The sequence below is a fragment of the Ptychodera flava genome, chromosome 11, assembly GCF_041260155.1.
Source record: "Ptychodera flava strain L36383 chromosome 11, AS_Pfla_20210202, whole genome shotgun sequence".
Classification (NCBI taxonomy): domain Eukaryota; kingdom Metazoa; phylum Hemichordata; class Enteropneusta; family Ptychoderidae; genus Ptychodera; species Ptychodera flava.
The window spans coordinates 38,961,768-38,985,752 of NC_091938.1; the positions used below are offsets into that span (position 1 = coordinate 38,961,768).

Genomic DNA, 23,985 nt, shown 5'->3' on the forward strand with positions numbered 1-23,985 from the left:
CTTTTATCATGGACGTGGAATAATGCTGTTGTGGATCTTATCTATTGAATTTTACAGTGGACTCAAAACCATGTATACATCTTTCATGAACATGGAAGGCTTAGACCTGTTCTAAAAGTTACACGCAGAAAAAGTGCGTTTGGTTCAGAATAAACAGATTAAATTTCTGTATGTCACCATTGTTTCAAAAGTATTTATCCTGTTCAAATTACATAATTATATCTCTTACCTGTTGACAGAGCTCTGTGAATTTACCCATGTATTGTCATGTTGAACTATCCACGTGGATGCAAATAAGAGTACAGCATTGCCTCTTTTGAACTACCAGATATACTTGAAATTGAGATTAATCCAACATTTCGTGACATCCAATAACATAAGAGACATTGACTTTGTCTTATAAACAAATTATCCTGAAAAGTAGATGTTTGATTCTTTCTATGATAATAATGATGTTTAATATATTATCTATGGATACAGACTTCTTCATACAGAAACATTGAACTTGAAAGAGTGCTTGTTTCTTTTTTCTATAGTCAGCGGTTGATGTTTTGGTCGGACTGGGGTCGTTATCCTCGCATTGAGAGAGCTGGCATGGATGGCAGCGACAGAAGAATTATTGTTAGTGACAAAATCTATTGGCCGAATGGGCTTGCATTGGATCTGCCAACCAAGAGGATATATTTTGGTGATAGCCTTCTTGATTTTATTGATTTCTGTGACTATGATGGTGGTAACAGACAACAAGTGTTGGTCAGTACAATGGTAAGTCTAATTGCTAACATGCTGGCTTTGTGTTTTTTTCTGTGTATTATCTGGAGTTGCAATGCAGAGCTGACCAGAAAGTAGGATATACTTCATTAAAAAAAAATACCAACCCACAGACCAACCATAAGCTTTTTAATTTGATTTGCTTTCTTTAAGGAAAGCTAGGTACCCCTAAAAGAAATCTGCCCAGCTGGCCATGCAAATCTGAGAGATTGCTAACATCCATGAAATCGTCTTACACTGGCAAAACAGTGAAAATAAACTCCCAGTGTGCTTTTCAAATTTGCACGGTTCATATTGACAACAATGTGGATTCACCAGAAGTCATTACAAACCAGGTTTTGACCACACACTGGGATATTTTTATACAAGAAGGCTTGTAACTTGAAACAAACTACACAATACTCATGCTAAACAGTGGTGACTTTTGTTGATTCCAACTTGAGAATATTGACATCTCACAAGACTTCTAAGCACTCCAGTCTTCTTTACAATGAATACTGATGCCAAGACTGCCTCTTCATGCCTATATTGTCCCTCTGAGATCTCACGGCAAGGATCTTTGTTAAAAGAAATCCTTTTCAACAAAGCCGTTGTGAAGACCATGTACCACTTTATCTTCTAGCAACTGAAACAAACCAAGACTACTCCATAATACAGGCACACATTAACACCAGGCCAATCCATTGATACTGTACTGATTATACCAATAAGTTTATTTATGGTTCATGTCTGGTAATTCACACCACATTCCTGTAACTGTCCTAGTCAGCCAGTTAGATGTTATGTTTGTTACTTTTAGAGAGTGTATCTTTTCCAGCAGGATAGGTAAATTGTGTGTAGAAAATCAGTAGGATTGGCAAGTCTTATGTAATAAAATACATGTACCAAGCGAAATTCCAACAATTTCTGAATTTATGCTTTTCCTTCCTTTTTTCATAAAGAAAATAAAAGAAAACAACCCAGTCATCCCCTGTGTTTTTGACTTTGTTCTTTTTGATTTTCTGATTTTAACATCACTGTCGGTTCATTTTTCGTAACTTTAACATCATCCTTCAACAGTTTATCCAGCACCTCCATGCTTTAACTGTATTTGAAGACAATATCTACTGGACAGATAGAATAGCCAGAGAAGTCCGAACTGTGAATAAATTTACCGGGCAAGACAGAAGAACAGTAGTTTCTGGTCTCGGAGTTCCTCTGGACATGCATGTGTATCATCCAGTACAACAACCTCCAGGTTAGACTGCACAACTATTAATTGTTAACCAATGCAAACTTATGTATTCATAAACAATTAATCAATCACTCGATCATAATTTCTAGTAAGGTCAGGACAAGAAAATTTATCATAAGAAATCAGAATGTAGCGAAGTAGCCAATATTCAAAAGCATTATATTTTAAGCAGATTTGGATAACACAAGGTAGCTACTTTTGGATTCCATCGTTCCTTTAGGTACAAATGAATTTGAATGTGTTAGACGTGCTTGTTACTGTGTCCTGAGTGATGATTTTGTTCCCCAAGTGTTTGTTCTGTACCATTGTGATTAATAGTGCAATTTGTGTTACAAATCAGTTATGATAAAGTATATTTGCTTCACCTCATGGTGTTCATTATTATGCTCATAGCATATTTAATTTTCATTCCAATTTTTTACAAGTTACTCAAAAGGGGATAATCTATGAGAAATATTGTATATATATAGTGTTCCAACAACATTTGCAAGCCATATAAATTCCGACTGACTGTGAACTTTTTGCTTATTTCTCTTTCAGCTCCAAATCCATGTGAAAACAATCAATGCGCTCACCTGTGTGTCTTGTCACCAAACTCACCTGGTTATGCATGTATGTGTAGCCAGGGATACAATCTCAATGCTGATGGAGTCACTTGTCAGCAAGGTTTGTCTGATTTTTCCAAGTCTTATCCTACAAAAATATGATCCAGAAAGTGTGTGTTTATTCTGCAGTCATGGTAAAAATTGTAGAAGTGATGCAAATCATCCCAATCATCCTTCTCTGTAGCAGCTCCTGTCCTTGGAACTCTTTCGCCCCTGGACATAAAAACCTCTCCTAATGTCAACATTTTCAAAAGACGCTTAAAAGCTTACATCTTCGAGAGAGCATTTTCACAGTAACTCTAAGTGCCACTGAGCATTGTTTAACTTTGGATATTAGGCGCTATACAAATTTTCTAGATAGATAGATAGATAGAATAGATAGACAGATATTACCAACTTGATTTTTGGTTTAACAATAACAGAAGTACTTTTTGGAAATTTTTACACTGGTTTGTCTCTTGTGTTCCGTCATGGAATTCTGCAGCAGTTAGGGCTGCAAAGTTACTGTTGCCAAATAATGTGGATGTACAGAGGCTAGATACTGCCATACTTTAGCCCCCTCCAATGAGCAGATGGTAATTCTGTTTCTGGTTTACTAAACTGCTTTTATTTTGTATGAAATCATCAGTTACAGTCTATCTTTCATTTCATCTTTGAACAAAATTTGGCAGTCAAGTATTTGATATTTTGCTCCTTTATAGTTTCTTTCAGCTAGTATTCAACCAATTGTTTCTTTCTCACGTTAATCTTCAACAAGCAGAATTATATTTGATTGACTTGACTTCTAGACAAAGTTTATAAATATTTGTTATGTCTTAGTTGTGGCAGTCAAAGATCTCATGTTTTGCAAAGTTGTCAAATGTGAGATATCAACTGAAACCATGCAAGTATATGTATAGTATGTGAATATGGCTGAAGATAATTTTTGTTGAAAACTGCACATTGTCTCGTAACATTGTTTAAATGGTGGAGGCAGTGTGAAAGCAGGTCCTTCACATTTCTGATGTTGATGACGATGTTTGTTTCAGAATGGTGCCACATCCTTTTGTAATCAAACAAATGTAAATTAAAGTCAATTGTTGGTTTTTGTCCTTTTAATTTGACTCAATATGAAGTTAATCCATGATGATTATAGCTGTTTCTTATGTTATGATTTAATATTGTCTTGGCTGAGCAGTCTCGGAGCCTTTCCTGCTGTACATTCAAAATTATCAGATCAGTGGTGTAAGTCTAGATCCAGACCAGCAAGACACCAATGTCATGGTACCAATTACACAACTAGAAGATGGCTATGACCTAGACTTTGACAGTGAACAAAACTACATCTACTGGGTACAGAATGAACAGGGTAGTGCAGATACAGTGAGTAGCACAGCAATCTAACTACCTTTCACATTGGAACAAAGCCATTGTGACTGTCGAAAATGGAAGAAAGAGATACCTATGAAGTTAACGTCACCCTTAACCCTTTGAGTGCCAAAGCCAATTTTTGTCACCTTTAAAAAATGTAACACAGACAAGTTTTTTAGCTTCAAAATTTTTTTCAGATTTTCCCCAAAATTTTGATTAAAAACTGTAGCTTGTGAAAATTGCTGTCCTTTTGGTCCGAAATTATCAAAAGAATTACAGAAAATTTCATAAAAACTGCTTAAATACTGCACTAAAATTTTGCTAGGAAAAATTACAGCAATCAAAGGGTTTATGAAGTCTCTTGTCCTTGAATGGACTTCAGCGTACCTTTTGATGAAGCCCCATATTACAACAGTGGAAGGATCAAAGTGCACAATATGAAGATGTTGTCTTCACTGGTCTCGATATATTAATTCAGAAACGGACAGGTTGTTATTAAGTTAGCATTCTGTATATTTATCCAAGCATGCTGTGCTCAGAAGGGCAGTTTCAAAAAATGCACTGTTTTCATTATAATGGCGAACAATAGCGTTGATCGCGATTTCGGATTTGTTACTAAATATAGCTGCACGCGCGCGACTTTCGGACAAATATGCTGAAATTCGGACAAATTTTGTTGTTGCATGCGCGGCTGCTGTTGCAGCTTGTAGTCTCAGTCATCAATTCATACGAATAAGTGTGACGCTAAATATCCATTCTAACACTCGCAGGTTTTAATTTCGTCGTTTATGCGGAAAATGCGGAGAAATGTTTACTTATGCATATTAATGAGAAGAACAGTGACGTCATTTGCGATCAGCGCTATTAAATGTCAATTTTAGACTGATGTCACATGGAAAGGACATCCAAAGTTACAAAGCAAAGTTCAATATCTGTGTATCAGTTTTGTGTTGCTTTTAAAATATTTTTCCTAAATCAAAATCAGAATGATTAATGATCTGCATGTAAAAATGGAGTCAGACTGAAAGATCTATTTTACAACGGCTCTCCCACACTGACGCTGACACTTCCTCCATAAGAGGAGAGCGAGGACAGCCTCGCCAATCCCCCAAATCTTATTATAGAGTAGGATACAAAATGTAAGATTCACAACCAATGGATGATGTTGGCCATGTACTGTTCAGTCAGTGCCTCAAATACATAAAGTCAATCTTTTCTTTATTTTAGGGAGAAATCTACAGAGCCCGCCAGAATGGCTCTGACAGAGGCCAGTTTGTACCGTCAGCTTACACTGGTGCCCCAGTTGGCATTGCTATTGATTGGGTATCAAGGAACATTTACTGGAGTAATACAAACAAGCAAACAATAGAGGTAATGTTATGGTTTGATGAATCCACAACATTGTAAATTTCAAAGCCATATCGCTTTGAACATTATGAATTCGAGAGTTGTCTCTCTGTCCAAAAGTATCAAATTTAATATTTAATCTTTCAGGAATGTGTATAGGAAAAGTACAATATTAAACCAAAAGTACGGTGCATATTCACTGTACTGTTACAGTTGTACAGCTTATACTATAATCCTGATTTTTACAGTATGATCAGAATGCCCAGGCACCAGTTGTGGGTGTTGACTACTCTCAGAACCTCCAAATGACCTTTCAACTATGACCTTTCAACTTTGAAGAATGTCACCCTGTGGAATTTTTTATTGGCAGGTGATGCAGCTGGATGGAGATGCCCACTATCGCAGTGTTATTGCTAGCAAGAAGGTGACAGATGATTCCGTTGGAATACCTGGCAGTTTGTGTCTAGATCCTGGCAATGGGTGAGATAGTATGGAATTGAGTGAATGTGACATTTTCCTACTCAACATAAATAGAAATTGGAAGTATGCAATGTACTTGTCAACAAGTGATTTGACTAAAATTCATGTCAACTATAACATGGGATACAGTTCACACAAACAAACTGGAGTGATAAGCAAAACATTAAATATTTTGGCATCATATAAATTTTTGTAATAGAATGAGAACCTGTATGTCATAAATGCAACAACAAAAAATTTGGAAAATACATCAAAACGGAGCTTTTTGTGAAGGATATGGAGAGTGGTGGCTAGAGTGATGGAATGTTTCTTGCAATGACTAAAATTTACTGAAAGAGATCTTCTAAATTGAAAGAATTATCAAACTGAAAGAAATTAAACAGCATTGTTAAACCCATACACCACCTCTAGTGAATATCCTGAAACCATGTATGTAACACTACACAATATTCAATTCTTTTTATTTTGGACTTATTGTTGTAAGAACCAGTGAAAATATGGTGTTGTTTACTTGATACTTCTGATTCTGATTGTAGGTTTGTGACTGTTTCAGTTTGTGTGCCTCATGTGCTGCTACAGATGTAAACTTGGTCAAATTTTATCATTGTATACCTGTCTGTACTGCCGCCAGTTATAGTTGTTCAGTATTGTTTTAGTTTATGTTTATAGTTGTAGTTTCATTCAGAACATTATAACATTAAAGTACTATATTCACAATTATTCATGATCAAGGTAGTATACACCTTGAATGTGGAAGACTAAAACTTTTGCTCAAACTTTCTTAAACAAACCTTTCACTCATTCTTTTACCAAATCAACAATAAAAATTAGGGTTCGGAACCAGAGAAACAAAATACCCAGTATTTTGCCATATTTGAAATTCAAAATGTCCACCATCCCTGTGATAATTCTAAGGAGAAAAATTAAATTTTGGATTTTCGAAAAACTAAGACGGTAAAAAGTTTTTTTTTTCAAAAAAATGAGCCCCCACAAGTGGTAGATCAGGAAAGAATTGTAGAAATTTGAGAGTCCAAATAGCTGTCCCTGAGGCGCGTTCTACCTTAATTTTCAAAGGTATTGTCACATTTTTTGGACATACTTTTTGTTTTATTAATGATGGACCTGTGATATCACAACAAACCAGCCCCATTGAGTTGGCTAAACTTTTGCATGGCAATCTGCCATGCAAAAATTTCACCAAAATTTTGAACAAATTAAATTATTTTTTCATAGCTCATGAATCAGCCCTTATGATTCAGCAGCCATGACCCTGATTATTATTTCATTTTTGTTTAATTTTCACAACAGGAAGATATACTGGACAAGCTCTACACCAGCAGAAATCAAAAAGGCATCTATGGATGGTAGCAATGTCCAGACTATTGTTAATAATGATCTTGGAAAAGTGGAGTTTATTGCTATAGACATCCAGGAACAGAATCTTTACTGGTCTGACAGTGTAAAAAAAGTGGTAAGATTATCATGAGATGCTGGTCAGTACAACACTGTCACACTAGGAGATAGTGAAATACAGTCACTTTGGAACGGTCTTTTTGAAACAGTTGCGACGTTTCTATCCGACTACAACGGAGCTTGATCACGCAATGATGTTAATTATTCAGCGTTAATATGTCTCTGTAGCTGGCGGAATAATATGTCCGTAAATTGATGGTAATTGGTATCCTTGGTCTCTATTCATGATTGGCCTCCGTTGTCTAAGTGGGTTATCGGAACATCTGTTCAGGGTATTCCAGTCATATGGCGTTAACTTGTACCACCAACCTAGCAATACCATGCGCAGTATCCTGGTGCATCCCAAAGACAAAACACCGAAGGAAAAACTATGTGGTACAATATACCACATCACCTGTGACCAGGACAGTAGTCACACATACATTGGAGAGTCAAAACGTCCATTGTGTGTCCGTTTTAAAGAACACACCAACAGGGAAAAGACTACTGGAATTGGGGAGCACTGCAACGCCACTGGTCATAGCGTTTCCTGGCATAATACCAAGGTCCTAGCCAGGGAACAGGACTGGTTGAAACGTAAAGTAAAAGAAGCCATCTACATAAAACAACGGAGGCCAATCATGAATAGAGACCAAGGATACCAATTACCATCAATTTACGGACATATTATTCCGCCAGCTACAGAGACATATTAACGCTGAATAATTAACATCATTGCGTGATCAAGCTCCGTTGTAGTCGGATCGAAACGTCGCAACTGTTTCAAAAAGACCGTTCCAAAGTGACTATATTTCACTATCTCCTTTGATTCTTGGAACCATGAACAATATATTTTCCACTGTCACACTAGTTTCCCTGTATGGGCTGTATACTAGTCATGCAGTGCCTTTATGTACTTATAAAATGTTTTGTATCATGAAGTGTGGGGCAACAGGGGAAATTGATCACAAATCATATCCCAGGACAGGGGAATTCCATCCTGGGACCAGGGAACTTGATCAACCACAATAAGCCTGGCAGGGGACGTTGACAATGTCACAAAATTGTAGTTTTAAGTTTGACTAATGTCAAATGCTAAATCATCTACATGTAGGCTATATTTTCCCATACCTTTTGGTATTTGTTATATTTTTATAACCTGTGGGTGGGAGGTTTGACATGACTTGAAAAAAGTCAATGTATCATCAAAAGTTACAGGCATGTTCGATATAGTGAGCCCTTTCATATTTAGTACCATTTCTCTCTGTCAGGCAAAACACTGTTATATGAATTGGGAGACAATAACAGTTTGTGGAGTCAGTAGAGGTACAACAGACAAGCATTGACAGACACTCACATGCTTCCTTTCAAAATGCATCATTCAGTTTTAAACCTGCGATGATGTTAAAGTAGTAAGCATACATACTCCATTTAACCTTGGAGCTGTCCTGGTCATATTCAGACGGTTAAAAAACTGCTAAACGAGGGAAATGTACTTTTGAAATATATAACGGCCGATTGTGGAATGAAACCAACTAATGATGTTAAGCGCTGATAAGTCTGGAACAATTTATGTTTTGGACACTTTGTATTCAAAACTTCATCACTTTACAGTAACATACCGACTCTCTGTAAACTTTTATATGCATCTTATCTCGCTGCTAATAAATGACAATACTTTAAAAGCCATCATTAGCGTGCTATTAAAATATTTTGGTATATTATTCTTTCTCAAAACGTAATCTTAATCTCAGCTGAGTTCTCAATACCTTAAAAAACAATTTTGCCACCAAATACGAGTCATAAAATCTCAGGCTGTCAACCATATTTTCAATATTGCGGGTTTCTACAAGTAAAACACATGAGAATACCCATACAGCAGTAAAAGTGAAATTTTAGGTTAGTTATACAGGAATTGAATGCCAGAAATGCCTAAAACAATGACAACATGAACGAGTTTAGCTAGTTTCACGGACAAACAGAGAACATTTTCCTGCAACAGTGATTACATTGTGTGAAAATTTGTTACGATATCACTTTCTCAAACTTAAACTGTGGTGAAAAGTCAACTTTTATGAAGAATGCATTCCAATATTGTACAGTTTGCCCACTCACGTCCTCACCCCCTGCTGCACCTAATAAAAACTGTTAAAGGATGTACGATCGGTAAAATTAAAGTAATGTCATTTCTCTAAATTGTCGATTTTGGATTCTCCTTTGTGAGTATTATCAAAATGTGTGATAAAATATAGGAATCACCGCACTCGTTTTTGAGATACATGACCATGAATTTTGCCATTTATGAGAAAAAATGCTGAGTCAGCATTTTTTCACCAATGCATTTTCTATGGACGAAATAATTCAATGCTGTTTATCTCAAAAGTTAGCACAGTGACCATATCATTTTATTTGATCACTGTTATTAGTTCCAGAGACCAGCTCTGGAACTGTTAGTTTTTGCTCACTTTCCTTCTTTCTTTCTTTCTTTCTTTCTTTCTTTCTCTATTTCCGGTTTTACTATCATAGAACATGCTATACACAAATTTTACCTTAATTACCCAGAATGCATTGCGACACGCTTATGACGTCATCGCTCAGCTCTGACGGTTTTACGGGCATTCTTGTTTGTTTATTTATTTTTTTTTATTTGGCATTGCTCAACTATCATATTGCGTTCAGTTATTAATAATTCTAGCTTTCTTTCGCTTTGTTTTTGTTGCTTTTTGATTTTATTTTTCTCTAAATACCCGCCGTACGTGGCGCTATACTGTTTCGCCCGAATGCTCATGAGACAACATGGCGGCGTATCGATCGCCTCGCTCCGCACACAGAGACAAAAGTAGCCTTTCCCTAAGTTTACAAGCGCGGCTGGGCACATCGTGTACCTAGGCGAGGTGCGTGTGTGCTCGAAAACGATGATCAATGCAAAATTTGGACTCAAAATCGGCTGTTTTGGCGGAGAAACTGCCCGCCGTATTTCTGAGGAGCCACCAGCGGTTTTTCCTATATCAGTCTGCGGGGCTGTGGTGGAGGCCGTTTAACGCCGGTAACACACAGCCCTGCCATGCAGAGCTAGGCATTCATCATGTTCATAGTGAACATACTGTCTGTCACGCACCGGCATGCGTTGGCTGCACGTAAAAGCAACTCAACTTTCCAAGATCAAATGGTCAGTATCTTGTGAAAACAGCGACATGCAATGAAAATTGTTTTAGTCTGTGCTTTTAATCAAATGAAAATGCATGTGGCTCAATTTCAACGGCCGAGGTCCGATGTTTCCTCTCGTCTGATCATCGTCGTAAATGACACGCCTCTTTACGGCAACAACTCAGCGCTACCCGTCAAGCGATTGATTTTTGGGTAGGTCAGCGGAGCGAAAATTATTGCTCTGGCTCGCGAGAATGTCGTCTGATAAACATTTCCGTGCGTTGTCGCCCCCGTATGTATCTGTTGCGTTTTTACCGTACATGTAGGCATTTGTAATCTGTGTACTGTAATTCCCCGGACTGCCTTGCTTTTAGTTGTATTATGGTGTTTACTGCTATCAGCCCTGAATATTAAAATCCAAAGCACTCTTTCATTCTGCACTATCTTTGTCACACATTCTCTTGTTTCTTCCGCTGCTCTGGTCTCTGGAACTTCGCTTTTGCTTGCAAATGCTTTCTAGTTTATTTCTCTAGACTGAGCTTTGTGCAAATTTTCATGAAAATGACAATAGTAGAAATTGATTTTCCAGCAAATTTCAATGTAATCCCATGGGAATTGACAAATTCCACGCGCTCGTACCACTCGTCCATCCTTAAGGTAGCAAGAATTGAAATTCAAAAATGTAATTACCCATACCTGCATGCAGTGTCTTTGTCAGAGATGAACACACATCATGCAGTCAATCAAGTCAAGCTTGATTTAACCCCAACCCATTACTTAGCCCTTAATCCAAAGTCTATTTGAATTTTACTGCTGTTTCCCAGGTTATTTCTTAAGGGTTAAGGGTTCCGTGCGCACACAATGTGTGTATGTCAGACATTGTATTGGTCAGGCCAAGTGAAACCTGCTTGCAACTAGTGTTTTGTGTCAGTCATTGAATCCATGATGTTGAGATAAATTTTGTATACATAGTATAAAAACATTTAGACAAAGTACCATCTGAAACAAATCTATAACAGTGTACATTTTTATTCTGTGTATTTTTAACAATGTAGGTTGTGAGGAGCTCTGTTGATGGGTCATCAAGACAAGTTGTACAGATGGGACTTTCTGCTCCAAGCGGCTTAGCAGTGTTTGGAGATTATTTCTACATTGCAGGTATGTACTGGTATTTGTAACATTTTGACCGCATGATGCATGAAACTTAAGATATTATTACTTTGCACTTGTGTGTATATATATATATATATATATATTATATATATATATATATATATATATATATATATATATATATATATATATATATATATATATATATATATATATATATATATATATATATTGCTAGGTGTAAAACTGATCACAGGAGTGATATGTTGGCGGGCTCGTTGTTACGTATATATATATATATATATATATATATATATATATATATATATATAGGGTCAGGTGTATATGCAAAAAAGGCGGTTGTCTCGCACATTAAAGTGTTAATGAGAAGGCATTTGTTCTGTGTCTACATTTGGAAAGAAATTCTGCACGTTTGTTTAGAAGTGTTGACTTGTCTGAGTGGATAATATAAAATTTCCGTGATGCAGAGGTTACAGCGTTTTGTCTTGGTTGAGTAAGGCTGGGCTCTGTCAATGATAGACCATGTGATGTTGTATTTTGTGTTGCTGTCCTTGAAGGTCCACATGTATTTTGAGAGTTCCGTGCTGTTCCTGTTTTTTGATGTGTTGAAAGTGTATTTGTGATATGCATATCTTGTTTTAAAAGCTGAGTCTGTGAGTCCGATGTAGTGCTTTGTATTATTGCTTGTATTAACGGTGGCTTTGTAGACCAGCAATACCTACTGTATGCTATGTGGAAACGGATCAAGCACTATACATTGCCTGAATTGACACCAAGCCACTGATCTTATATATATATATATATATATATATATATATATATATATATATATATATATATATATATATATATATATATATATATATATATATATATATATATTATATATATGTTATGTAATAAAAGTTGTAATCATATTACAAAATCTCAATGCAAAAAGTTTTAGGAAAATATAGTGATGTATTAAGTTGTGCCTTTTACTGGGATAGATACTGAAATCATTTCAAAGATAATGCTTTGTTTTCACATTTTGTGAATTGATGTACTATAAAGGCTACTTCTTCTCAATTTTCATATTGACAGATCGAGGTCGAGAAACCATTACCCGGACGTCAAAGAGAACTCAAGTCATTGATAACCTGAAGACCAATATTAGGAATGTAGGAGCATTGAAAGTATACAGACGTGAACAGACCCTTACCAATGCCTGCAAAGATAACAACGGTGGATGTGAACACTCTTTGTCTTCCCACTGGCAGCACCAGCAAAGTCTGTAAATGCTCCATTGGTTTGAGCTGGCTGAGGATGGTCTCTCCTGCACAAGTAAGTGTATTGGTCATTGTTTGCCTCTTCAAACTACAAATCATCTTTTTAAATCTATGAAGAAAAACACAATTTTCAATTTTTAAAAAGTAAGATGGTCAAAATTTTTCTCACACCAAGAGCTTTAAAGGGCCTATGACATGCCCCATACAACCAAATGTAAAATCACTCTTTGGGTCTTTAAATTAGCCTACGTCACTGTCTTGCATTGCTTATCGCCCCCCCCCCCCCCCTGTCCAGATAAAATGCAAGTAAGAGTTACGGGTGGGCGTGTACCCCTAGCCCAACTTGTTCGACTTTATCGGCTTTTCGAAGTTGAGCCGACGACTTATCTTAATACGAACAAACAGTCTTTCACACCTTCGCAATCTTATGTCCGTAAATGGGTGAGGCAAGGGCTTCCTTTGCTCAGAACGTACACCCAGCGCGCAACGCACGAGAGAACATCGTGAGCTTTAGTGCCTAAATGTTTTAGTTTGCTATAGTGACATGGTCTTTTCAGGAGATTACCAACGGTCACATGCGGCGTACGGCCGATCGCCTCGCCGATCGAGTAAATTAAAATGACTGAAATTAAAATGACTTGTCAGGCTATCTGATTAGTGTACTATGCTTTCGTGCCAAATATGGGAAATTTCATCGGGAAACATTTGCGCGCCAGGACGCTTCCCGTCTCTACACAATTGTGAATATGGTGAAGACGGCGATTCAAAATGGCGACCCGACAGTGCGGCGACAAGCTCTCTTTGTTTTTCTTCATCAAAACATGTACAAAATAGGCCTAACGCATCACTTTTTGCAGGATTCGTTTGCTCTGAAAATGCACGGGAACATGAGTCGATTGCATCATTTGTCTCGTGCTCCAAGGAAATGATAGTTCTGTCAAAGGTCAACGTCCAACACAGCTACACTCAGAGTGATAGTTTTCGGAAAGGGTACTGAATTTCGCCCAACCAAAGCCGTTTCATAAATGACGAGCACTACGAATTCTTATTACCATACCTTTTGTGTTTATCGTCAAAGTGTTAACACGACGGAAGTGGAATATAGGGGTCAAGTTGCAAAATTTTTGACCCCGTGTTGAGTGCGTAGTAATCGGACTGCTATGATTGCAGTAATCGGACGTCGTATTTGGAAAGCGAGTAGGGGCTAAATGTTGATAATTTGAAACTTCAAAACCACAATTTTCATTTTCGATGTGTTTAAAAAACTGAATGTAAATATTTCGTGATAATTAGTTACGTTTAATAGACGACATAACCATATTTCGACGTGTTTGGCGCTTACCTACCGGACATATGGGCTGTCTCTGTGTGTTGCTTTCGGCACCTTTTATCGTACGGTCTGTCTAACTTCATCAAATTTGTATAGCCCGAAATAGCTTCTACTAAACAAACTATCCAAAACGGGACAGCAGTATCACTTCACTTAATATGAGGTCGCACAACTTGTTAAACGCTATCATTACGGAGCGAAGTGAGTCCGACGAACAGCATGTGATTGAATGTCCAAAAACTGAGGTCGTCTGAAAACTGCACACTGAGTGTACTGTACTGCAGCTACAACATGCAATGCATTGAATCGAAATACTAAGGCGCGGGATTGCTCCACTTTTTATAAAATAAATTCAACCGTGAAAAGTTCAAACTGAGACTGATACTGTCTTATTTCATACAAAGAAATGAAACGTAGCCTCATCGTACTTTCAAATCTGTCCCGAGCATTCCATTGCTTTCAATGCACTCGCGCTTTGTCCTTCAGAGTCCACTTGTGCTGGATGCCTGGGGTTGCCTATGACTATTCAGGCTACTTCCCCTCGAAATCACTTTCTGAATTCTGGTCAACCATAGACCCTCGAGGGTCCTCGCTGGAAGCAACTGCAGCTGGACCGCCGGTGTGGCTTCCTTGCCAGTGTTTACTGGGCGTCTGTGAGCACTGTTTATATAGCTGACTTTGTTTGTGGTCTAATTTATGCAAGGACCGCTAAATACACTTTCGTGACAATAGCCTGGTTCAAATGACGTCAATTTTACCTGTTGGTCAATATGCAAATACCGCTGCCTGGCTCGGGTGCGAAGAGGCCCCCTGATAACCAGGCATGAAAAAGGAGTCAAATTTCGCTCTTCGCGCACATCTTTCCGAACGGACACAATATGCAATCCATAGACAGGTCCCCTAGCTGAGTTTTTGGAGGGAAAAAATAAAAACTTTGGAAATCATGTCATAGGCCCTTTAAGATGAACCCCCACAAGTGGCAAATCGGAAAAGAATTGTAAAAGTTTGAGAGTCTGAATATCTGTCTCCTAGGCGCGTTCTACTTAAGTATATCTAGAAACAAACTACACAACAATATTACATGTTAGCAAATATTACAGATTTTCCAAATATTACAGATTTTCCAAATATTACAGATTTTCCAGTATCTCAGCCTTCACTGTTCCTTACTGTCTTTCACTGTACGGTGTAACTTTGTTGTCTGTTTTTATTAAAGAGGCGAGTTTTTATCAGCTTTTATCTAAAAGCAAATTTGGAGCAACTTGATAATAGCATAATGGAAAACAAAGTACTAACACCATGATAATATTCTGTGCAACAAGAACTATTGGGAAAACTACACAGAAACTGAGAATTGGACTTTTCAAATGCTTTTGAGCATAGATGAAGTTTCAGTTTTTAGCTGCAGATAAAAACTGTACAGAATTGTTAATGGTGTGAATAGGTACAATGCAAGCTGGTCATGGGGGTAGGTATAATGTGGGGTGGGCAAAAAATACCCATAAGCTGTAACATAGGCTGTAACTTGTGGCAAGTTTTTCAGTATTCTGCTTCTGTATATCAACTACCATGTCTGACCCTAATCCGTTTGTCATGCTGAAATTTTGAGTATTCTTTTTGTCAACACAGCTTGTATGTGTGTAGTGATCATTGTTTATTGTTTACAAATGAATTCTAGTCCGGACTTGAATACAATTTTCAACAATAACAATGTAGATTATACTCATATAGGTTGTGTTGATATGCTAAATACTTGGCATTAAATTACAGTGTAGGGATTCAATGCAGAAAGTGTAGGGAAACCACAAAACAAAAGTTCTGAAAAATAGCCAAAAGATACAGCTTATGGAGCTTTTAGTTTTGTTTCCTTATCATTTTCCATAATCAGAGTTTCAGTTTGTCTTAGATAATGTGTAGAACAGATTAACCTCAGCAAGAATTTTTTCAGAGTGTAAACTAGCTGTGTAATGATGGTAATACTTAAATTTTGATCCCATTGAACCATCTAAGTAAGTCAACATTTTTTTCTCCCGTCACATTTTCAGACCATTCATCATTTGCTGTTGTATCACAGCTATCTGTCATTCGAGGTTTTACTCTGGATGACAATGTTGATGAGGCAATGGTACCTGTTGGAGGTACAGGTAATGAATTAGAATTCTCATTTTATTGTTCACAAATTCTATGCTGCCGGCAAAAGTATTTTGTTTTTGCTAAAACCAGGATGGGAAGATCCAGGTCATCTGCATAATCATTTGCATAATTAATCACTTTATGTAATAGGCTATTTGGTTTATGTGATTGTGCAGGCAAATATACTATACTATACTGTTGTATGGTTCTGACTATGCTTATCATTAGTATATTTACACGATATGCCCAGCCGCGCTTGTAAACTTACGCAAAGCCTACTTTTCTCTCTCTATGCGAGGGAAGCGTTCATATCCGCCGCCATTGTTAATCTCATTCAACCCATGAGCACTCGGGCGAAAACCAGCGTGGAGTCTAAACCATAGGAAGGCATATAACGTAACAGTTTAGCGCCACGTACGGCATATCAATACTGAATGCACTGATTTTGACCAAGTCTCTGCTATTTATTGATTATTTATGGATCTATATAAAATTATGCTCCAAATTCGATCATATGTAATGAATTTCTGTAACAAGGCCTTATATCAAAGCATAATGCTCTGTTCATTGATCATTCTTAGATGTACTTATAGTGAAATTCGGATAGTTTTCAATCGGATTCGAACCCACAACATACGGCATCAGTCGCCTAGCTGAGAGGCCACAGACAGAACCACTCGGCTAAATCTCCACTCCCAAAAAAGAGTGGTTCAATAGCCGGCTAAGTTGTTACATTTTTCTGACTGAGACCGCTCAACACGTTGTAGAGTTTGTGAAGCACTCACGCACCCATGCTCACTATCATACATCGCACATACACACTTTATCGAAGCGAAGAAACGAATTTCATCGCTTTAACTGGGCGAACGATAACCTCGGGGACAATTCTGTCCACCAGCAGTGTTACCTACCCAGGGTAGAAAATTCGGATAGTTTTCAATCGGATTCGAACCCACAACATGCGGCATCAGTCGCCTAGCTGAGAGGCCACAGACAGAACCACTCGGCTAAATCTCCACTCCCAAAAAAGAGTGGTTCAATAGCTGGCTAAGTTGTTACATTTTTCTGACTGAGACCGCTCAACACGTTGTAGAGTTCGTGAAGCACTCACGCACGCATGCTCACTATCATACATCGCACATACACACTTTATCGAAGCGAAGAAACGAATTTCATCGCTTTAACTGGGCGAACGATAACCTCGGGGACAATTCTGTCCACCAGCAGTGTTACCTACCCAGGGTAGAAAATTCAGATAGTTTTCAATCGGATTCGAACCCACAACATACGGCATCAGTCGCCTAGCTGAGAGGCCACAGACAGAACCACTCGGCTAAATCTCCACTCCCAAAAAAGAGTGGTTCAATAGCTGGCTAAGTTGTTACATTTTTCTGACTGAGACCGCTCAACACGTTGTAGAGTTCGTGAAGCACTAACGCACGCATGCTCACTATCATACATCGCACATACACACTTTATCGAAGCGAAGAAACGAATTTCATCGCTTTAACTGGGCGAACGATAACCTCGGGGACAATTCTGTCCACCAGCAGTGTTACCAACCCAGGATAGAAAATACGGATAGTTTTCAATCGGATTCGAACCCACAACATACGGCATCAGTCGCCTAGCTGAGAGGCCACAGACAGAACCACTCGGCTAAATCTCCACTCCCAAAAAGAGTGGTTCAATAGCCGGCTAAGTTGTTACATTTTTCTGACTGAGACCTCTCAACACGTTGTAGAGTTCGTGAAGCACTCACGCACCATGCTCACTATCATACATCGCACATACACACTTTATCGAAGCGAAGAAACGAATTTCATCGCTTTAACTGGGCGAACGATAACCTCGGGGACAATTCTGTCACCAGCAGTGTTACCAACCCAGGATAGAAAATACGGATAGTTTTCAATCGGATTCGAACCCACAAACATACGGCATCAGTCGCCTAGCTGAGAGGCCACAGACAGAACCGCTCGGCTAAATCTCCACTCCCAAAAAGAGTGGTTCAATAGCGGCTAAGTTGTTACATTTTTCTGACTGAGACGCTCAACACGTTGTAGAGTTCGTCAAGCACTCACGCACGCATGCTCACTATCATACATCGCACATACACACTTTATCGAAGCGAAGAAACGAATTTCATCGCTTTAACTGGGCGAACGATAACCTCGGGGACAATTCTGTCCACCAGCAATGTTACCAACCCAGGATAGAAAATACGGATAGTTTTCAATCGGATTCGAACCCACAACATGCGGCATCAGTCGCCTAGCTGAGAGGCCACAGACAGAACCACTCGGCTAAATCTCCACTCCAAAAAAGAGTGGTTCAATAGCCGGCTAAGTTGTTACATTTTTCTGACTGAGACCGCTCAACACGTGTAGAGTTCGTGAAGCACTCACGCACCATGCTCACTATCATACATCGCACATACACACTTTATCGAAGCGAAGAAACGAATTTCATCGCTTTAACTGGGCGAACGATAACCTCGGGGACAATTCTGTCCACCAGCAGTGTTACCTACCCAGGGTAGAAAATTCGGATAGTTTTCAATCGGATTCGAACCCACAACATACGGCATCAGTCGCCTAGCTGAGAGGCCTGAGACAGAACCAGTCGGCTAAATCTCCACTCCCAAAAAAGAGTGGTTCAATAGCCGGCTAAGTTGTTACATTTTTCTGACTGAGACCTCTCAACACGTTGTAGAGTTCGTGAAGCACTCACGCACGCATGCTCACTATCATACATCGCACATACACACTTTATCGAAGCGAAGAAACGAATTTCATCGCTTTAACTGGGCGAACGATAACCTCGGGGACAATTCTGTCCACCAGCAGTGTTACCTACCCAGGGTAGAAAATTCGGATAGTTTTCAATCGGATTCGAACCCACAACATACGGCATCAGTCGCCTAGCTGAGAGGCCACAGACAGAACCACTCGGCTAAATCTCCACTCCCAAAAAAGAGTGGTTCAATAGCCGCTAAGTTGTTACATTTTTCTGACTGAGACCGCTCAACACGTTGTAGAGTTCGTGAAGCACTACGCACGCATGCTCACTATCATACATCGCACATACACACTTTATCGAAGCGAAGAAACGAATTTCATCGCTTTAACTGGGCGAACGATAACCTCGGGGACAATTCTGTCCACCAGCAATGTTACCTACCCAGGGTAGAAAATTCGGATAGTTTTCAATCGGATTCGAACCCACAACATACGGCATCAGTCGCCTAGCTGAGAGGCCACAGACAGAACCACTCGGCTAAATCTCCACTCCCAAAAAAGAGTGGTTCAATAGCCGGCTAAGTTGTTACATTTTTCTGACTGAGACCGCTCAACACGTTGTAGAGTTCGTGAAGCACTCACGCAACCATGCTCACTATCATACATCGCACATACACACTTTATCGAAGCGAAGAAATGAATTTCATCGCTTTAACTGGGCGAACGATAACCTCGGGGACAATTCTGTCCACCAGCAGTGTTACCTACCCAGGGTAGAAAATTCGGATAGTTTTCAATCAGATTCGAACCCACAACATACGGCATCAGTCGCCTAGCTGAGAGGCCACAGACAGAACCACTCGGCTAAATCTCCACTCCCAAAAAAGAGTGGTTCAATAGCCGGCTAAGTTGTTACATTTTCTGACTGAGACCGCTCAACACGTTGTAGAGTTCGTGAAGTACCCACGCTTGCAGTTTGATGAGAATTACATTCTCATTATTAGCTCATTTGCATATTTAGTGAATTTTTGTACGTAGATATATACTGAATGCACTGCATCTAACTCTTTGAGCGACAAAGTCAATTTTTGCCTCCTTTATAAATGCAAGCCAGACAAATGTTTTTAGATTTATCAAAATTTTTATCAAAAATGGTAGCCAACGAAAATGATATCCATTTGATCTGAAATTGCCCAAAAAAATTTACAAAATAAATTCTTAAAAGTTTCAACATTTGCACTAAAATTTTGGCGGGAAAATTTTCAGCACTCAAAGGCTTAATAAGACTTCTAGATATATTTGCAGTTTCAGTATCTTATTTACTCAGGTTGTATCATCATATTGAAGTGAGATATGGTTGGACAATGTATTTTTTCAGTGTATGTCAACTTATCTAGAATTTATTTTGGCTTTGTAGATCTTGTTATACTGCATGTTGATGTGTACATGAAAGGCAATACATATACTTCTGCAATTGGGAGGACCCAGGGAAACCCATGATCTCCGCAGAGTGAAACCAGACGGTAGTGGTCTGGAAAATGTGATTTCAAATGGAGTTGGAACATACGGGATCAGAGGAATAGCTATTGACTGGATTGCGAGTAAGTAGCAACATAAGCGACATGAAAGAGTTATTACTAATTCCCCATGGTATTAATATGATATCGTAGCTTTGGTTACAAAATTCTTGCATCAGAGGTCAGTGTTTACTGTGAATCCCATAGACTGTACTAATAGTTAGTCTCTTTATGATTTCAGCAGTTGTTATCTAGTTCAAGCACAACTGGAGCAAACTGCATTGATTCGTTTAGCTAGGCACTGTGGCTGCCTCTAGAACCATCAGTGCTTATTATAAATTACAAAATTTCTTTTATTGTTCTTTGTCAGAAAATCTGTATTTCACAAATGCATATCGGTACGAAACGTACTTGGAGGTTAGCAGACTAGATGGTTCAGACAGATTGGTACTGTTTAAAACTGAAGAGGATATGCCCAGGGCAATTGCTGTTAATCCAATGAAAAAGTAAGTGCAAGTCATGTACCGGTATGTCTGTGTTCTTCAATATCAATAATATGTGTGGCCTCCATGTTGCCTCTTTGCTCCCCAAAGGATGTATGGCCTCCATGTTGCCTTTCTGTTCATAAAAGATGTGGTTACTGGCAATCTCAGCTGCTAGCTGAATTGTAAGTCTGCTTTCATCCCAAAGTTGTTATTCCAGGTTATACGAATCATATCAAAGTCTTTCAATGAATTTATCACATACCAGTTATAGTGGAAGGAAGTGAGGTTTTACAATGTTGCATAATTAAGGCGAAGTGCTACGAATTCGGACGCGCACGCGCTTTAGAACGTTTCTGCGCAGATTTAACTCCAGCCTGCCGCAAATGGGTTATTTTGTAGCATGTATTTAACATCACCTGTCATTGTTTAAATTGCGAAATTACCTAATTTTTTGACCTAGTCTCTTAGAAATACATGTGACCTATAACCTTGTCATATTTTGACCCCCTAGGAAGCTGGTTTTTATTCAATATGAGCGAAAAATTAACATTTCTCTCCCATTTACATGGCGCATATTACCCATTCACCTGGAGATATTGTAAAAAGTAGCGTGGTGACACCCATATTATTAAAAGTGTAAACTAAATGGTATTATGTCAGGATTTTATTCCCCAAGTTTGATCAAAATGACACCATTCAAAGCGACAGGCAGAAAGTTCGAAAATTATGTAGTGATATAATTTCGATTTCGTCATTTTGTAATCGATACTTATGTTAAAATTTCTTTACAAACATCATGAAAACTATACATTCGATAGATATGGATCTTAAGTCTTGGTGTTTATTAAAATAAACTTCATTTGCTAAGCGTTTTATAATTGCTTTCTTTAGTTTAAGTGAATTATATCATTTTTATTTATTTCTAACGATGCCATTTTAACATCTGTTTCCATGGAAACGAGCGTGGTAACCCCCATTTTTATTGCACTCGCACAACTTCCAAGAATATTTGTGCAAAGTTTCAAGAAAATGACACCACAACCTAATTTTGACGTAATTCATAGTACTGACCTTAATACCAATAAATAGGAATTTACATGTACCTATAACATATTAGAATAGCTAGTTCATGTATGGGAGGGTCAGCTAATGAGACTGTAAAGTTTGCACATGAACGTTTTTAACGATCCATATGACAAAACAAATTCACATGGTTCTTAGTCCAACAATTAGTAATGTAGATTCAATAGCTAAGAGTGGAATTGAGACAATGTCAGAGCTCCATCAATAATATGTAAAAGTAATTAATTGTCTGAAAATTTTAACAAAAAATTTTGGAAATATATCTTACAGGAATTATGAAAGTGGCAATTCTATACTACCTAACAGTATGTTATGAATGAAACTATAAAAATGATATGCCTATGGATACATCAAGTAAGCACAAACAAAGATAGTGTACTTAAAAAAAATTATCCAAAATGTCCTTCCGCAGCAAAAAATGTCACATATGTGTTGCTATATTTAGTAACAAACATACAATTTGAGATTGGTGCTACGTTGAATATTAGTCTTTACCAGGAAAAAAAGGCAATGCAGTGTATGTGTATGTATATCACTTGTCATGGTTTTTTTCTCAGAAAGTTCAGATGTTGGCCAGACATTAATATGAGAACAACATTATATTTCTGCAGCTGTAATTAAACATGATACATTATGCTATTGAACAGGTACCTGTACTGGTGTGATTATGGACAGAACCCTAAAATTGAAAGATCAGAATTAGATGGTAAGAATCGACAAGTGCTGATCAGCTCATCTATCACCATGCCAAGGGATATCTGTGTCGATTATATCACAAATAATGTTTACTGGGCGGACACTGATATTGATGCAATTCAGGTAAGCCATGATAACGCTGTGATCCCTAAGTATTTCATGGTAAATTTGTCAGGACATAATCACTTTCAAATTTTAATCAAAATTTGGCAGATTCACTCGCTTTTGACCATATTTCTGTTGTGTTCATCCGTCAACAAACGTTGTTCATTTTACCTTCCTATTGAAGTGATGACAGCTCATGAACCAAGAGTCTGATGTTTTCTTCTAGCACTGTTGTAAGAGGTACTGATAATTGTTTTTGTGTGGTCCCATGATATAAATTCTACATGTACCAGAAAGTATTTCTCTTTTCTAAAATCCTGAAGAATGTTGTTTAATGTTGTTTTATCTTAATCTCCAAGTAGTATGGTAAGCGCAATTTGATATATTCAAAAATGTTTAATATTTATGGTCAGTTTGATCAAATCAAATGGAATTCTGTTAAAAGTAGATGTTCCTGGTAGTTCTTAAAAAACAGGGTATAAGTTACAAACTGAACGACATGATAATTGTAAACTGTAATCAGTGGTTCTATGACAAGATTAGTAGCATAGTTACTGACATATCATTGTTATGCAGATTTCAAGAAACAATCATAGCAATGATACTCAAAGATAGGGACACTGTCCCTAGAATTTTAAATATTTACATGATCCACCAGCAATGAAACCATCTTGTACATCTGATGTGTATTGTCAGAATGGTGCTATGTATCAAACTGTCAATTTCAAGATAACAAATATTTCACAATCTATTCTCTCTGTATATCCGGTATGTGTTACCATCAACAGCAACTCTCACATTCACCATCGTCATTGGCAGTTGTTACGTCTTCTTTAAAAGCTTACTATACCTGATTTCGAATTTTTGATTTTCAGATGATGGCATGGGATGGCAGCAATAGGCGGCATGTTCGGAGTGACCTCCCCAACCCATATGGCTTGGCAATCCTTGGTCAGACTCTTTACTGGGTAGACAGAACACTGAAGACAATGTTTAGAGTTAATAAAGTACCTGGAAGCAGAGACCATCCTTTTCAATGAAGGTTGACCTGGAATCGTTGCGGGATGTTGCCATATATGATGATTCTATCCAACCTATAGGTAAGAG

General features: G+C 38.1%; 1 protein-coding gene across 1 annotated transcript in view; it reads left to right on the plus strand.

Moving 5' to 3' along the window:
- LOC139144530 (low-density lipoprotein receptor-related protein 2-like) overlaps positions 1 to 23,985 on the plus strand; it is a 150,341-nt gene that overhangs the window by 60,698 nt on the left and 65,658 nt on the right. The window contains 16 exon segments of the mRNA XM_070715228.1: positions 537 to 765; positions 1,831 to 2,008; positions 2,546 to 2,671; positions 3,788 to 3,972; positions 5,188 to 5,331; positions 5,678 to 5,787; positions 7,096 to 7,258; positions 11,442 to 11,544; positions 12,604 to 12,793; positions 14,605 to 14,771; positions 16,164 to 16,243; positions 20,446 to 20,593; positions 20,880 to 21,015; positions 22,725 to 22,896; positions 23,754 to 23,917; positions 23,920 to 23,978. Coding sequence (XP_070571329.1) covers positions 537 to 765; positions 1,831 to 2,008; positions 2,546 to 2,671; positions 3,788 to 3,972; positions 5,188 to 5,331; positions 5,678 to 5,787; positions 7,096 to 7,258; positions 11,442 to 11,544; positions 12,604 to 12,793; positions 14,605 to 14,771; positions 16,164 to 16,243; positions 20,446 to 20,593; positions 20,880 to 21,015; positions 22,725 to 22,896; positions 23,754 to 23,917; positions 23,920 to 23,978 — 2,354 coding nt within the window.